Source organism: Rhagoletis zephyria, unplaced genomic scaffold, assembly GCF_001687245.7.
Source record: "Rhagoletis zephyria isolate East Lansing unplaced genomic scaffold, Rhagoletis_zephyria_1.1 Rzeph_scaffold_02547, whole genome shotgun sequence".
Classification (NCBI taxonomy): Eukaryota; Metazoa; Arthropoda; class Insecta; order Diptera; family Tephritidae; genus Rhagoletis; species Rhagoletis zephyria.
Genome location: NW_016159631.1, coordinates 9,006 through 26,193, shown reverse-complemented (window position 1 = coordinate 26,193; position 17,188 = coordinate 9,006). Strand labels below are relative to the sequence as shown.

Genomic DNA, 17,188 nt, shown 5'->3' with positions numbered 1-17,188 from the left:
AAATGCGGAACAAATGTAGTTAACGAAGAGATATTCTGCCGAAATCAGCAACAAAATCTGCGTTTTGTTAACTTTAGTACTAAAACTGCAACGCCCATTTCTAGAGGGTTTTCGCTTTACACGAAAATCTTTGCGAACAAAAATTTTGGCTAGATGGGTATTTTACCGGAATCTGCAATAAAAATAAAATTTTTGCAAAAACACGATTTTTGACACCCTGCTAACTATGTATATATGTGAAGTGCCTACGCATGGCTATGCTCAGATTAAAATTTTAAATATTAAATTTGTTAACTTTGAAAAATATCTAATTAATTTTATAGAGAAAATTCGGCTTAATTATTAAAAAAACAAAAAATACCAAACATGTTTATGTTGCAGACAGAGAATTTTCCGATTTTTGCCTCGCTATACTCGCTTTTGGTCTGTTTGTTTGTTTTCTCATAAATTTTTCAGTTGAATCAATGCATATTCAGTTTAACTGCTGCCTTCAGGTGTTTTAATAAAGAAAAGGTCATTTGGGCGAGCTATTTTTTATTTGGATTGCACAGCAATAGAGGCAGTAAACTTTAAAGTAGAATGCCTCGCAAACAGTTGGCAATTCATTGCGATGAGTGCTGAATTTAACAGCATTTTCATTTTACTTAGTAGTTGTAGTTGTTGCTGAACGAAATTTTAATGAAATGGCACGAAACTTTGTATTCTAATTTTTTTTGTGTATTCTCGAAATCATTGTGGCAAGTCAAGTGCCACACATATTGCTAGAAAAAGGCATGCAAGCTAACCCACTCCTTTTTCCTTAAATTACCAACCATAAATAAATTTAATTTTTTTTTTTATATATTTGCTTTTACCCATTTCTGAAAGCAACACATTATCATTACCTTCTTGAACCACTAACAACATTAAAACAAATTTGAGTGGCCGCGTTTAGCTGTGCGTTTGTCGAGTGGTCTCACCGCCAACCAACTGTCCTCTGCCCGTCCACGAATTATGAACGCATTCGCGTGTTTAAATAGCCGGCGGAAATTGCTATTTGAGTTAGTTACCGCAGCGGGCTATGGCAAGTAAGCCCACATAAAGCCAGCAGGTGTATTAAAAAATATGAGAGAGGACAAAATGAATTAACTTGAAAGCAAACTGTAAGCAAAATAATGTCAGTCATAATCGTAAAATTGGAATTATAAAAGGTGCAAAATTTCTAATTCATAAAAAACTAAAAATAAAATTTAATGTGAAATTGCAAGTGAATTCGAAGTGAAAATGGCTTTAATCAATTTGGATGGTTTTTTTCTCGAAATTTAACAGAAATATAGGAACTTTATCTGTGATTACTTATCCCAAATTGAATCTATTTCTTATTTTCGTTAAATGCTAGACCACCGCACATTGTGGCTGCCACAAATAAACTAAAGCGTTTACACCTTTTGAAGTGGATCGAATGTTTTCCGGGACATATCTGCCATTAGAAAATAAAAAAATTTTTAATGCAGATCGTTATTTTTATTATTAAAAAATCGTCGAAGATACTTTGTATGTAAGAAAATTCGCAACTTCGCCAACAAAACATTTCCAAAAATCAACAGTCAGTCTCAGCTACTTCCAATTTGCATACTTGAAGCTCTTCTAAGACATCTAATTTAAAAACTTAAGTTCGTATTGCGAATCAAAAAATAAAGATACAAAATCAAACTTTAACATGGGAAATGCTACTCATACACTATGTACAAGTATGTACGAGTACGGCCATGTACAATGTGGCGTATGAGTAACATTATTTTCTGGCCCTATTTCATAAACAAAAATTTGCACATTTTCATTTAACCACTCAAAACTTCTTTATTTATCCATCGATTTTCATAGCTAGTAGCTTTCTTTTTTGGCAAAGATTTATTTATTTATTTTTTTAATTTTTTCCTTGTTATAGTTTGAATATTTTTTTTTTCATAAAAATGAAAATATCTTGGAAAGAGGACCTGATCTGGAAAAACGGTCCACAGACCCGTAATCTACGACCCAATTTTAAGTTCACGTGTTTTAAATAGAAAAAACATTTCGGATGCCTTAGTCAGCTGTTATGGTATTATGTTAAAAATTTCCATTGAAATCGGACTTTTGTTGTTTGAGTTTAAGCAAAAATGTATTTTCCGAGGACTTTTGAACCGATTTTGAAATAAAAGTGGAATTATTAAACGCGAAAGATTAAAAAAATGTATGCCATAGATTCTGCTCACCCGAATCGACATGGCAACTGATGTCATAAAAGCTTCGAAACAAGTTTAACCCTATTTCAACTAAAACCAATTTCAAATATAAATCTATCAATAAGTAAAAGTACCAGCAAACAAATAGCAAGCCGAAGAGTAACACACGTACGTGGTTAATTATCCAACTAGTTTATTGGGTGTGAAAAAGCACCGAGCCTGCACGAATGCTCCACACCTCGGCATCCGCATATTCAGCGCTCATTTTTCTATCCGCTTCAGCTGAAGCAACAACTCAATAATTTTAACCGTAAATGAATTTAGTTGTTATGTTCAGCATAATCGAAATATGTCCGGAAGGGGTGCACACTTTACTGCAATAATTTTACTTGTACTCTTAACCACTCCTATGGCCACACACAATTAAATCTTCCCACATTTCAGCCATGCCATGACCCACTCACATATCCTGGCACGCTTCAACACTTCAACAGTTCACTTTCGCTTGACATATCAATTTGTAGTTTTCACTCGCCAAACGCTGCAGGTCTTGGCGCTACATTTGCTGCAGCAAAAAAAAAAGCTAGAAAATCAAAAACAATTTGTTGGAAAAATGTTCTATCTATAGTTGCAATAAATATGTATGTATGTACTATGCTGTCGTATGGCTGCTGTCATTGACTGACAATTTTGCGGTACTTGCCACGCATTAGTGCCACACAACAACACTTTTAAACTTGTTAGCTGCAAAGCTTCCTGTCACAGACAATGTGTGGCTTTTGTTGCTACTAAGCATCGTACTTAGTTGTTGCTATTTGTCACCTGGCTGCTTGCTAAGTTTGTGAGTTAAAGTTGTTGCTGTCACACTTCCTTTTCTATTTGCATGTGTGTTAGCTAGCTCACCAAAGCACACATACCACACCACATCACACAACGACGAGCTGCTAGCAGCAGTGAGTGAGACTACTCAGCCATGTCTGTTTGGTTGTTTCGACGATTGGCCAATTCATCTTCTTCAGCTTACTGTGCGATTGCACATTTAAGTACCTATGTATTTACTTGTGGTTTGTGAACTATTTTTTTTTTAATCAAAATTTATTTACTTTGCGGTTGCTGCCAACATTGTTGGTGTGATTGTTTTGTAATATGTACGACATCCTTTGGGGGCTTGTAAGTGCAAGCTTACACACCGCAATAACAACAATTATTACAAGAAAAGCAATTTAATAGGAAATATACATTTAGGCGCACTCACTCACACACATACATACATATAAGTATACATGCTCACACTTATGCCCGGAATGACCTCGTTGCCAACACGGAAATGTGTAAATTGCGGCAGATTGTTATTTGTTTCACATCAAAGGGCGTCGAATGAAATTAAAACCGATGACCGCTAACACGCAAAATATAAATTTGGTGGTATTTGCTTTAGTGTCAGCGGCTAGGTGGGAAGGTGCATGACTTTCAGTCGGTTGCAGAACACGCAAAGCATTCTTCTATGGATATGCGTAAGCAGAGTGCAGGAGACATTTTTGGTAAAAACAAGTAAAAAAAAGGGCGAAACCTTTCTGTAAACTATTCATTTCGATAATATGCTTAGTTAGACTTAATGAAATAATTGAATCAAGTTTGGTACAAATTGATAAGTCTGCTACGGAGGTTTTGCATATTTATGTAGTCAAAAGTGGCCAGTGACATGCCATTTTTCCAAAAATTTGTGATAATCACATTTATTGCTAAGACAATTTTGCAAAGATCGATTTTTAGTGAATTAATTTGAATAATTACTGATTTATCGCAGTTTTCGGATTTCTGTAAATTACCGAAAATAAAAAAATCCGCAAGGACCCAAATTATCAGAAAAAAAACAGCTACAGAAAAGTTTTAGCGAAAATCTCTCAAAATGCAAAAATCACAAAAAAGCTTCGAAACCATTGGACCTGAAAATTCTCGAAAAGTCAAGCATAAAACAAAAAAAGTAGAGAAAGTTCCCGAAATGCACCAAAAAATTCCAAAATTCCAAAAAGAGTATTTCTAAAAGGCCAAAAACCTCCAAAAAATATTGATAAACAGCCAGAAAGTCTAGAAATGCTCTAAAACCTTAAACTTTACAATTTCGGAGAAGTGCTACATAAAAAACTTTTCGGAAATTCCCGCATAAAACACAAAAATTTCCAAAAGATACCGAAAAAATGTCTAAATATCCCAAAATGATTAAAAGAATCCGAAAAGTTCTTTCGAACATCTATAGAAATGCTAAGATTAAAAAGCTACGAAAAATACCGAAAAATTCCAAAAAAGTCCCGAAAAAAATCCAAAAATGCTCAAAATCCACAAAAAAAAAAACGAAAAAGATGCCAAGAGTCTAAAAAAAACTCCGAAATCGTGAAAAGTAAATTACCGAGAAGTCCTGAAAGATCGCAAAAAAACTGATACAAAAAGTGCCAAAAAACTCTCAAACTGCGAAAATTTTTACAATTCCCTAAAAATATGCAGAGAAAGACTCGAAAAAACAGGAAACTGGTAAAACAGAAAATTTTCGAACATTCCCGCATAAAACATAAAAAAGCGCAAAAGGTGTCGAAAATTCCTGAAAGATACCGAAAAAAAATTTGTAAATTCTGTAAAACACACGAAAAGTTCCAAAAAAATCGCAAAAATATCCAAAAAGACTCTAAATTCCACATGAAAAATACCGAAAAAGGTGCAGTCTCGAAAAAAAAAACCCCAAAACCGAGGAAAGAAACTAACCGAAAAATCCTGAAAGATCGCGAAAACTAGCTTCAAAAAGTGCAAAAAAATTGCAAAATCCAAGTAAAAAGTATTAAATCCATACTGAAAAAATTTCGAAATCCCACGAAAATTTTAAAAACCGAAAGAATGATATGTGGCGTGGCTATTTTCCGATTTCAAAAGTTTTCAACCTTTTTCTCTACTGGACCTGAGTCAACAACAGTACAAAGCTTGGTATAAATTGGTAAAGCGCGCAGGACTACGGTAGGCAGGTTTTTTTTAGAAAAAACTTAAAAAGCGACATTGGAAGTTAAGTTAAATTTCACCTACTCATTGTGAGGTAATGGATATTATATGTACGAGTATGTATTTGAATACATATATACATATTTGTTAATAAAATTGATTTTGTGGTTTTGCGTGTGATTCCATCGGACTGGCGCTCACCCCAACAAAATAATTTGCCTGCCAGCATACCCCAAAGGCACAATACAAAGTGATTCACGTCATGCAATTGATTGATTGATTTCCTCCATTCGATTGTCCTCATTCAATTGGCATGCACCAATGAACGCCTGTTATTCCATTTATTGGACACATTCCTGGTTTTGTCTATTCTATTTCACATTTTTATGACAGAAAAGTAGAAAGTAAGGCGAACCAAAGAAGAAACTTCAAATTAGAAACTCACAAAACAAGTTGGAAAATGGTCAAATGTAAGAAATAAACGGCGCGGACGGAGATGAAGACGCAAGCGCTAAATCGCTGACACAAATCCACCATCAATCATCAAGGAAATGAAGACAACGCACGAATAAGCACACAAATAGATTGCATCAAATCCTAGCCTAGGGAGCTAGGGAAACCTGGAAAGTAAAAAGAAATAGATGTTGCGGAAGGTAGAACCGACGAAATCGAGAAAATCGCCAAGCGTTGAAATTAAGACGCTGCCAAATTAATATCGATGACCGGCGCGCGTGACCAACCGCCCGCAAACAGGGACACTTACAAACGCACATACACGACATCTACGAGCGCTGTTTTGCTGCTGTACAATTTTATACTAAATTTTTCATTCGCTTTTATTTGGACATACATACATACATACATACATAGTTTTATGGTGTCATCATAAAGTGATACGTTCAAGAGGAAATTGTTGCAATTTTCGTTTTCAGTTTGACCATAAACACATATTTTACTTTATTGGACAGTGGACAGCCTCACACACACACACACACACACACACACACACACACGTTTGCACTCGAATAGTGTATGCAGTATAAGCACGTATGCGCGAATAATTTATTGTTTTATGAGCTTTAAAGTGTATGAGCTTGCCGGTATTAGATTACTCGTTCCGGTACGTGCGCTGAAGTGTTGGTGATTGTTGATGATTGTTCAGTTCAGTGTACACAGGCGCCCGCCCATCCAAGGACTAGCGGCGACAACGATGTAAAATCTTGAAACAAAAACTGCACTAAGAACTCTAATATCCCTGGCATTTTAAGCTGCTGCCATGTAGTTTTTTTTTCTAACATAAAGGATGTAACCTGACTAAATAGCACTAGGATTTTTCAAAATTACAAAGCATTTTTTAATAAGTATCTCTGACTATTTTCTAAATCCATAAATTGCCCATAAGTGAATTATGAAGCGCACAGCTCCGATACTTAAAAAAAATACCGCTACGGGATTTGTATCTAAGATGATAAAAATTATAATTTTATCCTATTTGAATTTCTATTTGAAGTCACAAAAAATGTATCACCACTCGCATTTTTCACGAGGTTACGTATACGCCGCGCATAGCTGCTGCTCCAACCAGCAAAATCGCAAAGCTCCAATTTCTCCACAAATTTTAATACATCTTCAACTACTTCCAATATGCAAATTAGAGGAAATAGCATTTTAATTTAATACACATTTAAATTTTCGCAACAACAACTTGGCTGCAACCACAGCCACAGCCACAGCCAAAGCGACAGCGAGCTGTGTCGAAATTCGCCGCAATGTCGCGTGATTTTATCGCATTAAAAATGACTGCTAAGCACTTTGGCCTGAATTCAGCAGGCGAGGCGTGGAGAGTGGCGTGGAAAATGAATGCAACTTTGGGATTATCAAAGTGTTGCAAGTGGCGCCGGCAGCAAAGGAGGAAGCCAAGTTAGAGAAGAACATAACGCAAATCGTAGTAATTAAATGACAACATCAGTGCTGCTGTTGCTGTTGCAATTGTTGCAAGTGCGGCACGCTTCAATGGGATTATCAACGCTCATTGTAGAATTTGCGAAGCCAAAAGCAGCCGGCAAAAAAATTATATACTTTACGTAATTTCATTCCCAACCATTTACTATGAGAAGAGGGTACAGAAAAAAAAAAACTCTTTAATGTTTCGGCTTACAGCAGAAAAGAAGTTCACAGAGAAATGTTGTGCAATAAATAGAATGCAGAATGTCAGCCATACAAAGATGTTAAGCACGTAAATAAAGTCAAATAAAAATAAATAAAATTAAAACTTTCGGTACTTACTTGTGCTGTCACTGGTTCTGGTGCCATAAATTCGGCGGCTGCTTGTCTCCTATTGCTCGCCGCTTCCTCGCATTACCGCTACACTGTATATTTCTACAATTTTTTTTTAGAATTCACTTTAACACTTTTCTCTCGCCGCTGTTGTTGCCGCTGCAGACGGCGGCTGGGATGCTGATGGGAGGACGTTGAGCTGTCAACCGGTTTTAAATTCACTCAACAGGCAATTTCTGACGCAAATGTTGCCGCAAAGTATAGCACCCTTGCCACCCTGCCAACCACTTGTAAAAATTGCAGTTTTTTGTTGCTTCCGCAAGGCGATTTTGTTTTTTTTTCCTCTGTTTATCTATGTGTGCGTATGTGCGGAATGCATAGTCAACGTTGACGTCGTTGATGGTTTTGTTGTTGGCAGCAATTTTCGTCTACTCTTACTCAACGCTCAACAATTTACTTCTTGGTTTTCAGCTTTGCATTGTTCTAGTCTTTTTCTTCTGCTTTTTGCTTTTTGTGTTTTTGCCATTCGTATGCTTGCGGGTGTTGGCGAAGATTATCGGATGAAGGGATTGACTTGAATTTATAGTCTTTTCACTTGGCACTGATTAGGTGCTCAGATAAAGTTTCGCATTACAAATTTTGGTGTATGAAGCGGACGAGCTCAGCTGCCAATCTGTTTGTTCATCTGCCAGCAGCGAAACTGTTAAGCCATATTTACTGTTACTGTCCTGAAAAAATAAATAAATAAAATTATATTGCAATGTACAGCTTAAAAATTATGATAAGATATAGCAGACTTATAATATGCGGAATATTTAAAATCTGCAGTTGAATCTTAAAAGTATTTCATAATTTCAATGAATTTTTATACTAATGTTTGCCTTCATCATCCTCTTTGCAGACGGAGCGAGTTTCTAGGATGCATGTCCTTTCCTCTACAGACGTTGCTGCAGCAACCCGTTAACGGCTTCTACAAACTACAATCGCAGGCATGTCTAAATAATCCACAGCCGCCAGTGTCGTTGCAGTATCCGGCCGTTGCTACACACGCGCCGCACACTCAAGGCCACACGCAACCAATCTCGTGCCCAGCGCCACTCAATTCCAATCACACTTACGCCCAGCAGCAGCCACAGTCACAATCGCAGCCGCCACCAAAACCCCAAGTCCAACCCCAACCATTTGTGCCACAGACGCGTGTCGTCACCGCCACATCTACAATGACCTCAACACTGACGCGCCAGAAAAGCGAGGAGGACGTCGTAAGCATCGACAGCATGGCTCAGGCGACTGGCGGCGGCAACATCGAACATCCGATGACACTGAGCCGGAAGGCTTTGCATCAGCGCGACGCCGATGAGAATTTATTTTTGCGTTTCCTCGAATTGGATCCGCCCACTGAGACGACAGCGCCCGCAAACGCCGCCAATGCCACACCAAACGCCTCAGGTGCACGGCGTCTATCTGCTGCCAGCAAGCCAGTCGGTCGCACACCTTTCACCATGACCAAGAAGCTGACACGCACTGCCGAACGAGGCTTTGGCTTCTCCATTGTGTGGACACATCCACCGCGCGTCGAGAAGATTGAGCCCGGACTCTCGGCCGACCGTGCCGGCATACAGCCCGGCGACTATGTGATTTTCGTAGACAAGCAGAATGTGGTGACGATGCCCGAAGCGGATGTGTTAAATTTAATACGCTCACAGGGCTCCACCTTAACGCTGGAGGTGTTCAGAAGATCGGGACCCACTGGTGGTGGTGTTGGACTCGGTTCTATGCCGCCAGCGCTCAGTGTTGGCAGTCGTGGGCATCCAGCGGCGCCGGTCATGAATGGCAAAACTACATCAACTACACGCCTAGCCAGTGGCATAAGCGATGAACAACAGTCAGTAGCGGGTGGTACAGCGCCATCGGTGCGACGCGTTGGCGTGGCAAGCGCAGCACCAACGGTGGCTGTGGGGCCGTCAGCAGGGGCCTCCACAATGAATGTTCGTCCGTCCACAGCCTGTTCAGTCGGCACCACCTCGTCCATTGAGGCGGCGAAGAGGCGACTGCACCTGCCGCAGGTCACCTTCAGTAAGGAGGTAGGCAAAGGCGTTATAGTCTGAGAGAGAGAGTGGGAGAGTGGGAAATTTTCCGACAGCCAAAGCGAAATAACAGCTGCCGAAGCGAAGTGAACGAATTTATTTGGTTAAATTTAGATTTGAGTTAATCGTTTCTACTTTTAGTTTACTTTTTTTCAGTTAAGCTATTTTAAGTGACATTTGTTTATGATTTGTTTCTTATTTCGAATCATTTGAACCGTTTGTATATTTTATTTCGTGTATATAGTACATGTGTAGGTTTATACATTTTTATATGCGACATTTAATTCTAAAAGCACAAAGTTGCCTCGGCTGACGCTCAAAGCTGAGTGAAAAAGTCAGCCTTTTTGTAGAGCTAATCCTCTGAAATCTAAGTTGCTTTGCAAAGTTCTTACTTAGCAAGCCGCCGAGACAAACAAAACCAAGTGAATTTTTATATTAAAGCCTACCGATTTGATATCGAACAGTGCCATTTTGCGCTGCGAGTTAAAATAAATTATTTTCGCATAATATTTTTACTACCGAATATTTGTCATTATCTTAGTTAACTTTTTAAGAGATTATTACTATCCCTAACATCCCAAATATTAAAAATGAATTATGAGAAATGTTACCAATTATTTTAGCTACATACATACGTAAATTAATGTTTAAATACTTCATTAAAAATTCAGTTTTATTCTATTTTATTACTTCTCAGCTGGAAATCATTATGAAACCACTTTATTTAATTATTTTATAAATTGTTACACTTTTCTTGAATATTTCACATTTTCGTTTAAGTTTGTGCCCTTTCTTTTAGATATTTATTTTAAGTTGCTTTTCAAATAACGTATGTACATATAAACGTATTTGGAAAATGCTGCTATGTCGACAATAAACCCTTCTTTGTATGTAATTTTGAAATTTTAATTGTCTTATTATTTGGATAAATTTTGACGAGTCACAGCCGCCATTTGTTCTGCAAATTGTCACCTGAAATGCAAAAGGCCGTAACTAACAAACCATTTTTTTTTTAGATAAAGCGATGGATTTTTTATCAGTTACGGCTTTTTGAATTTCAAATGATGAAATGCATTTTTAGCCTTTCATTAAAATGTTGCTCTTTTCCCCAGTCCATCGGGCCCATCACCGACAATCGTCGTCGCTTGCTGCTACAGCTGATTAGCCGCGAACAGAATTTCATTGCGGCGCTGCATTTCGGCATGCAGCGATTCGTGCAGCCGTTGCAGGAGCGAAAAGATCTCATTTCGCCAAGCGATCATCGCACACTCTTCCAGAATATCGATGAGCTGGTGCGCATCTCCGAGGATATTTTAGAGCAGCTGTGCAACGATGACCAGGAGCCACAGATGAACTTCGCCTCACGCGTCTATCTCTCGAAAACCACAGCAATCTGCGCGGCCTACAAGAAGTATTGCAATGGCATTAAGCGAGCCGATTGTGTGCTGGTAAGCGTCTCCATATTTAATGAACCGTATTGTACACCAATTAGCACTTTCTTTGTTCTCTTCCATTAGGTCAATAAGTCTCGGCAGATGGGCTCTGAGTTTGTTGCCTTCATAACCGAACCGCAAGTGCCACGCAAGCGCCCCGATCTCACCATGTTCATTCACAGGCCTTTACAGCATTTCCGCGAAATATTGAAACTAATGCAGCTACTCGCTTCTAACTGTCACGTCGACACGGAGGAGCACAAGAACTTTACCACTGTTATTTCGGAACTACAGGCCGCTTATCGTGAGATAACCGTTAGCAGTGGCTTGATGGAGCCGCTGGGCGAGGGTCGACCTTTGCTCACGTTGCAAGATCTCGAGTCCCGCATGGTCTTCACGAAGTGCAAGCCATTCACGCTAGCCGTTCAGGGACGCCAGTGGATTTTTGGCGGCGACCTGTCACGCGTGGAAGGCCGCTCCGTGAAACCTTACTGGACCTTGCTCTTTAGTGACATCATCGTATTTGCAAAGGTCAGCCGAGATCGCGTGCTGTTCATAACCGAGGAGCCCATTCCAATCGCCAATATTGTAGATTCATGCTTTCACATGCGCAAGAAAAGTAAGTTGTTGCACTTGCCGTACGGCGTAGCTGACTTGTGACCGCGATTTCTTCTTACATTGCAGCCACAGAGTTTCGACTTACAGTGGATCCCAACGGACGCTTAGCCGAAAGTCCAACGGGCTATTGTGCACCAGATTTGACCCGCACACCAAAGAAGAGTGCTCGTCGCAAGAGCCTCTTGCTCCGCGCGCCCTCTTTAGAACTAAAAGCTGTCTGGCAGAATCTTTTGCAACGTCAAATGTAAGTTAATTTTTTTTTTTAAATTCCGGTTTAACCTTACTAAATTTCTATGCGCAGTTTCCTGGTGAATGCCGCGCTTGGCTCAACGCCACTCTCCAGTCCACTAGATTCTCCCGATGTGCTCAACACTTTGGTGCCCCTTAGTGATATTGGCATCGCGTCCGCATCCATAGGCTCGGTGAAACACTTATCCATGGACAGCATCAACGCGAAGAACAGCCAGCAACAGGTGCGTTTATTCCGCCATGATGGTCAACTGGCCACTGGCGATTCCTTTGAGAACCTACAGCGTCTCGCAAGTACACTGGTCGCCTCGCGCTGCAGCACACGCATGACCCAAACCACGCACACCGCTTCCTGCTCTTCTCAAACAGCATCGCCGGCGCGCCACACACTTACAGGTTGCCTTGGGAGTGGTAGTGGCGGCGGTGGTGGCATCGCCGGCATTGGTGGTCTCACAGACAGCGCCCCTTCCTTGCGCTCACTAACACTCACGCGCCGCCACTTGATCGCCCAGCAGCTGGACGCACGCCCTCTGGCCTCTGCACGCGCCTATAACTCAAGTGCGAACAACTCCAGTACTTGGCTCAGCCTCAGCGGCAGCAGTCTTAACACGCAGACGATCTGTTCGGGCGAACATTTGCCCTCCTGCAAATGCCTCACCGCCATTCCAGAAGTGGCGTGCGAAGCCAGCGGTGCAGATGCCAAACATGACATCGACACATTTTTCCTGCAACAACGTTGCGCCGACGGCGGTGAGCGGCTGCTTTTGATCGACGGCCAGGGGCGTTACTGCGTCACCACAACGGCGAAAACCAGCGGACGCTCAAGTCGTCGGAGTGACAGTACGCTGCAAGCGACGCCAGCGCGTAGTGTGCGCAGCGCCGCGACGGCCACCACCGCCAGCCGACCACCCAAATTACTTGAGTTCTCACTTAGCTCTGTGGGTCGCTCCTTCATCGATGAGAGCGATGTAGTACAGCCGACCGACTCCCACAACCATTCACTGACGACACCCGACACGCCCACACCGAACATTTCGCCCTCCTCGCAGCCGTGTAACTCTGATGCATTCTCCAACGATTTCGTGCCCTCGCAGAATATTAAAACACAGGATCACGACAAACCCAGCAAAGCAGGCACTAACGCCAACTCAGATGTCAAATTGAATCAATCCGTAAACGTCAACATCAACGGAAAATTGGAGAAGGAGAAAAAACGGACGAACTCTCTCTCCGCCAAGGACATACCACTGGCCGCCTTTGGTGGCTCGTGGGATTTGATAGAATTGGACATGAACCTGCAGGATGTGAATATTGATCCATCCTACGATACAGATGTGGAGGAATGCATTTTCATGGGCGACGAGCACGAAGTGGACGAAGACGATGAGATCGATGTGAGCGTGGTCGTGGACGACCCCTTTGGCGTATTGCCAACAAAGCCAACCCCACCGGACTCGCTGGATCTGTGATTTGACTTTTGGCTGGAGGAAGCATATGTTTGCGACGATGACGACGATATGGACGTAACGGAGGGTAACGGAGACGACGAAGACTTTGCGTGCCAAATTGAATACCAAGTTTTAAGCAACTGAGTTTATTAACGTTGAGTAGAAACACAGCCAATGAGGGCGAATTGCGACAGACTAACGACATACATACATACATACATAGGCGTACAGACTGATCATTTATATGCGTGTATTAATTAGACTTTTGGCAACTGTGAGCTTATCCTGAGGTTGTTTTTCTCTTAGTTACTTATTTTTTTCGAAACTTTCATCTAAAACTAAGTAAAATCTATACAATTTTAAACTAAGGGTAAGGCATAGAATACGCTTTTGTAATGGTAAACACCACCCACCGGCACAGCTGACAGGTTTTTTGCACGGATCGCTTTCGATCCAGCAATTGCTTGCACTCAATCGCACAGCTACACTACCCCTACATAATCCAGCTACTGTTTTTTGTCCTTGTTATCGTTGTTGTTGTTGTTGGTATTGTGCCCCTAACCACCCAACCGGTCTCAACATTGACAGGTGCGTCGTTGCGGTCAGCGCGTGTGTGCAGCGTTGTGCTGTGCGCGACCTCCACCCCCACCCCCACAACCATCAATACCAAGCGGAGTTGTACAGCCGGTTGTCAGTCGAACTCAGCCCCAACAAAAAGGAGTCGAAACCAATTGCAATTCAAAACTTATGTAATTTATGGTTGTTTAGTACGTACATAGGTCTCAAGTAGAGTAGATAGTGGAGTGGAGTTTTACTTAGGAAGACATATTTAATTAAATATTAAATTTATTGTTATCGTATTTAGTATAACCACAAAGCTACAAAGTAGACAAAAAGCGCTTGAGACTTATTTATACGAGTAGCCTCAGCTTAAATATGGTTTCGGCTTAGTTACCTATACACAAAAATACATACCTATGTTCCGCGATGCATTTTCTACACTAATAAGGCCAGATTAGATAAGCGTATGCGCCTGCCTAAGGGCTGACTAATGCTCGCCGCCATTTCGTTCGAAAAAAAAAAATGGAAAATTGTTAATGATGGCTCAAAACTTGCATGTCGACTAGAAATAAATGATTTGAAATCATCACTTGTGAATTAGAAATAAGTATAAATCAGTCATATTAATTTGATGTATTTACAAGTAGTTGATTGATTCAAAAACGGTTGTTTACTCACTAAGAGTTTTTGTAGTTACCGAAAAGATAGAAGTGTGGAAAATTTTTAAGCATTTTTTTTTTTTTTTTTTTCATTGATAAATGCATTAGCGAATAAGTTGTTAAAATTTGAAGTTTTTATGCGTCGTATTAATTGAAAAAAATGTGGAAAATTAATACAACAGTTATACATATGTATATAGTAGTTTAAAACATTATTTTATTTCTCGATATTTGGAAATTTATTGCTGGGTCTTTGAAATTTTACATTTAGAATTTAAAAATATGAACATTTTTAGCTTTTTTTTTTGTAGTTAATAATTTAATGCTCATTTGTAATGAACTTTTTAACAAAAGTAGAAAATTGTATTAACAAATTTTTTAAACAACATTTATTATTTAAAGTAGGTTTTTAAGTTCTTAAAGATACACTGAAGGTAAAAAGTTTTGCCACAGAGAATTTTTCACAATATATACATAAAAAAAATCTTCGTGCAAAACTCGCGAAAATTCAATAAATTTTAGTGAATTTTTTTTTTAGTAAGCAGTTTTGTAGCACATCAAATTCTTGTATAAAATATGGAAATTTCGCGCTGAGTTTTCAGATTTTTTTTCTTCACAAAATATTTTTGAATTTTTTTTTCGTATGGAAGAAACTATTTACGTGAAAAAATTGCCAAAAATCAACGGCAAGTCCAAGGCACTTCAGACTTCCACTTTAATATAATAAAAATTCTAAAAAAAATCTGATTAAAAAGTTGAAGATTAATTGAATTTTCCCGATTTTGTCCAAAGTTTAAAAATTATATTTTTTATTTTAGTATGAGCCATATTTTTATAAAAAAAATTTGCGGAAAAAATAAAAATAAAAATTGTAGCATAGTATATTGTTAAAAATTCTCTGTGTCAATACTTTTTTCCGGCAGGAATTCAGAAACCTTGAAAAAATGAGGATTCCACTGATTTGTATATTTGTAGTGTTTTCGCAATTTATTATAGACTTCTTTGATATCCACAGATCGTCGTGACCAGTTATTAGGACTTTGTTCATTATATTAGAAGTGGAGCGTTCATGGACCGGAATGGTTATTTTACATTCTTAGAAGAATGAAAGTCCAAATTAACTGAATGTGCATTAGAAGTTAGGCAAATTATGTAGTCGACCCTATCGGTTTAGCGATCCTGTTTTCACTTGCGATTGATTTTCTTATTTTAATGTCCTTTGACTGTACTACCGATTTTTGGTGAAATTTCATAAAAACGTATGAAGGTCAAAAGAACAAAAAAAAAAAATGGTGCAAAATCTATAAATCACCAATCCTAATTAGAGTTTTTATTTGCTGTTTTGCATTTCGAAACTAATTTCCATCACTCGTTTCCAAATTTTCTGCGGAAACAAACCCGTTTCGGCGTAGTGCCAACTTCCATCTCATTTCTAGTGTTTTTTACTTTGTTCCTATCAGCCAACAAGCCAAACGGATGCTCACAACTAGAAACGAAAGCTGCCAGTATGTTTCAGCATTTGTTGCTCAAATTTATAGATTTTGTGTTAATTTTGGTTCTAACGCTTTTGTTGAGAAAGAGCTGATTTATCGATTCCCATTACAAAATAGAGCTAGTTAAACCAAAATTTTACCAAACAACGCTTCCAGTCACTTCCCTTTGCAAGTAGCAAAATTCCTATTTTATACAGAAGCTCAATTTTGTTTATAGTTAGTACAAATTTACAAAAGAAAAACGTAGACAGAATTTTAATAAATTCATGAACGATAAGAAATAAGAAAAAATCAAACTCGATGGCAAATAAAATCACTTACAGAATTCTCCAATGCATGTGTGTGTGAGCCCAAGAAAGCAAATACAAGTAATTTACAATCAATTCTTATCGAATCGAAGTTCGTGTAAATTTCATTAAAAAATACTACCCATATGAAAACATCGATGTGGTTTTTTTTTTTTAAAAAAAATAAAAAAATTAAAACTCGCTCTAGGCTAGTCGCTCAGCAAAGTTCAAAAATAAATTTGCATAAATAGCTGTAAAGTTCACTAGTAAGCAATACATAGCATACAAATACATACCAGAGTACATAGTACGTGCATACACAATTTCATTACATACAAATGTATGCACATATATACGTACATATACATATACATACATAGTTAAAACATTGTAGCCTAATTACCTACATTTAAAACTTATAGTTGCATTAATTCATTCAAATTAATATTAGTAATTATTAGAAAGTGATTTTCATTAATCGTAAATCATTTTACTTTAACTTATAGCAAAAAAGCGAAGAAGAGAAAGCAAATAAAAAAATTTAATTGCAATTGAAATTGATACAATAAAAATAAATGAATGAAAATAAAATAAAATTGTGGTTCTTTGAATAAAAACGCTTGTGAATTTATTTCGTCGTTTAGTGTCACTTGTTTTTTTTTTTTTTTAGTTTCCACTGCTGTATCTCTTTCATTTTGTTTCATTTCATGATTTCCTTTGCCAAACAGCTTGTTGCCTGGTATTCTTAAAAAAAAAATTAAAAAATTAAATAAAATAAGCAGCTACTTGTTTTGGTTATTTACAATTCGCAATTCATGAATTTGAGTTATTAAAAAATGAAAATAAAATCAATTTAACTACCGATTTCTACCCCACTTTGAAACAAA

At 38.6% G+C, this 17,188-nt stretch overlaps 1 protein-coding gene across 3 annotated transcripts in view; it reads left to right on the top strand.

The window, feature by feature from the left end:
• The window catches only part of PsGEF (Protostome-specific GEF), a 72,108-nt gene that overhangs the window by 45,915 nt on the left and 9,005 nt on the right, over window positions 1–17,188 (top strand). For all 3 annotated transcript variants that reach the window (XM_017621686.1, XM_017621684.1, XM_017621685.1), the window contains exons 4-8: window positions 8,368–9,550; window positions 10,666–11,001; window positions 11,071–11,605; window positions 11,671–11,848; window positions 11,906–12,077. In XM_017621686.1, the coding sequence (XP_017477175.1) occupies window positions 8,368–9,550; window positions 10,666–11,001; window positions 11,071–11,605; window positions 11,671–11,848; window positions 11,906–12,077 (2,404 nt within the window). The remainder of the gene's footprint in view (window positions 1–8,367; window positions 9,551–10,665; window positions 11,002–11,070; window positions 11,606–11,670; window positions 11,849–11,905; window positions 12,078–17,188) is intronic.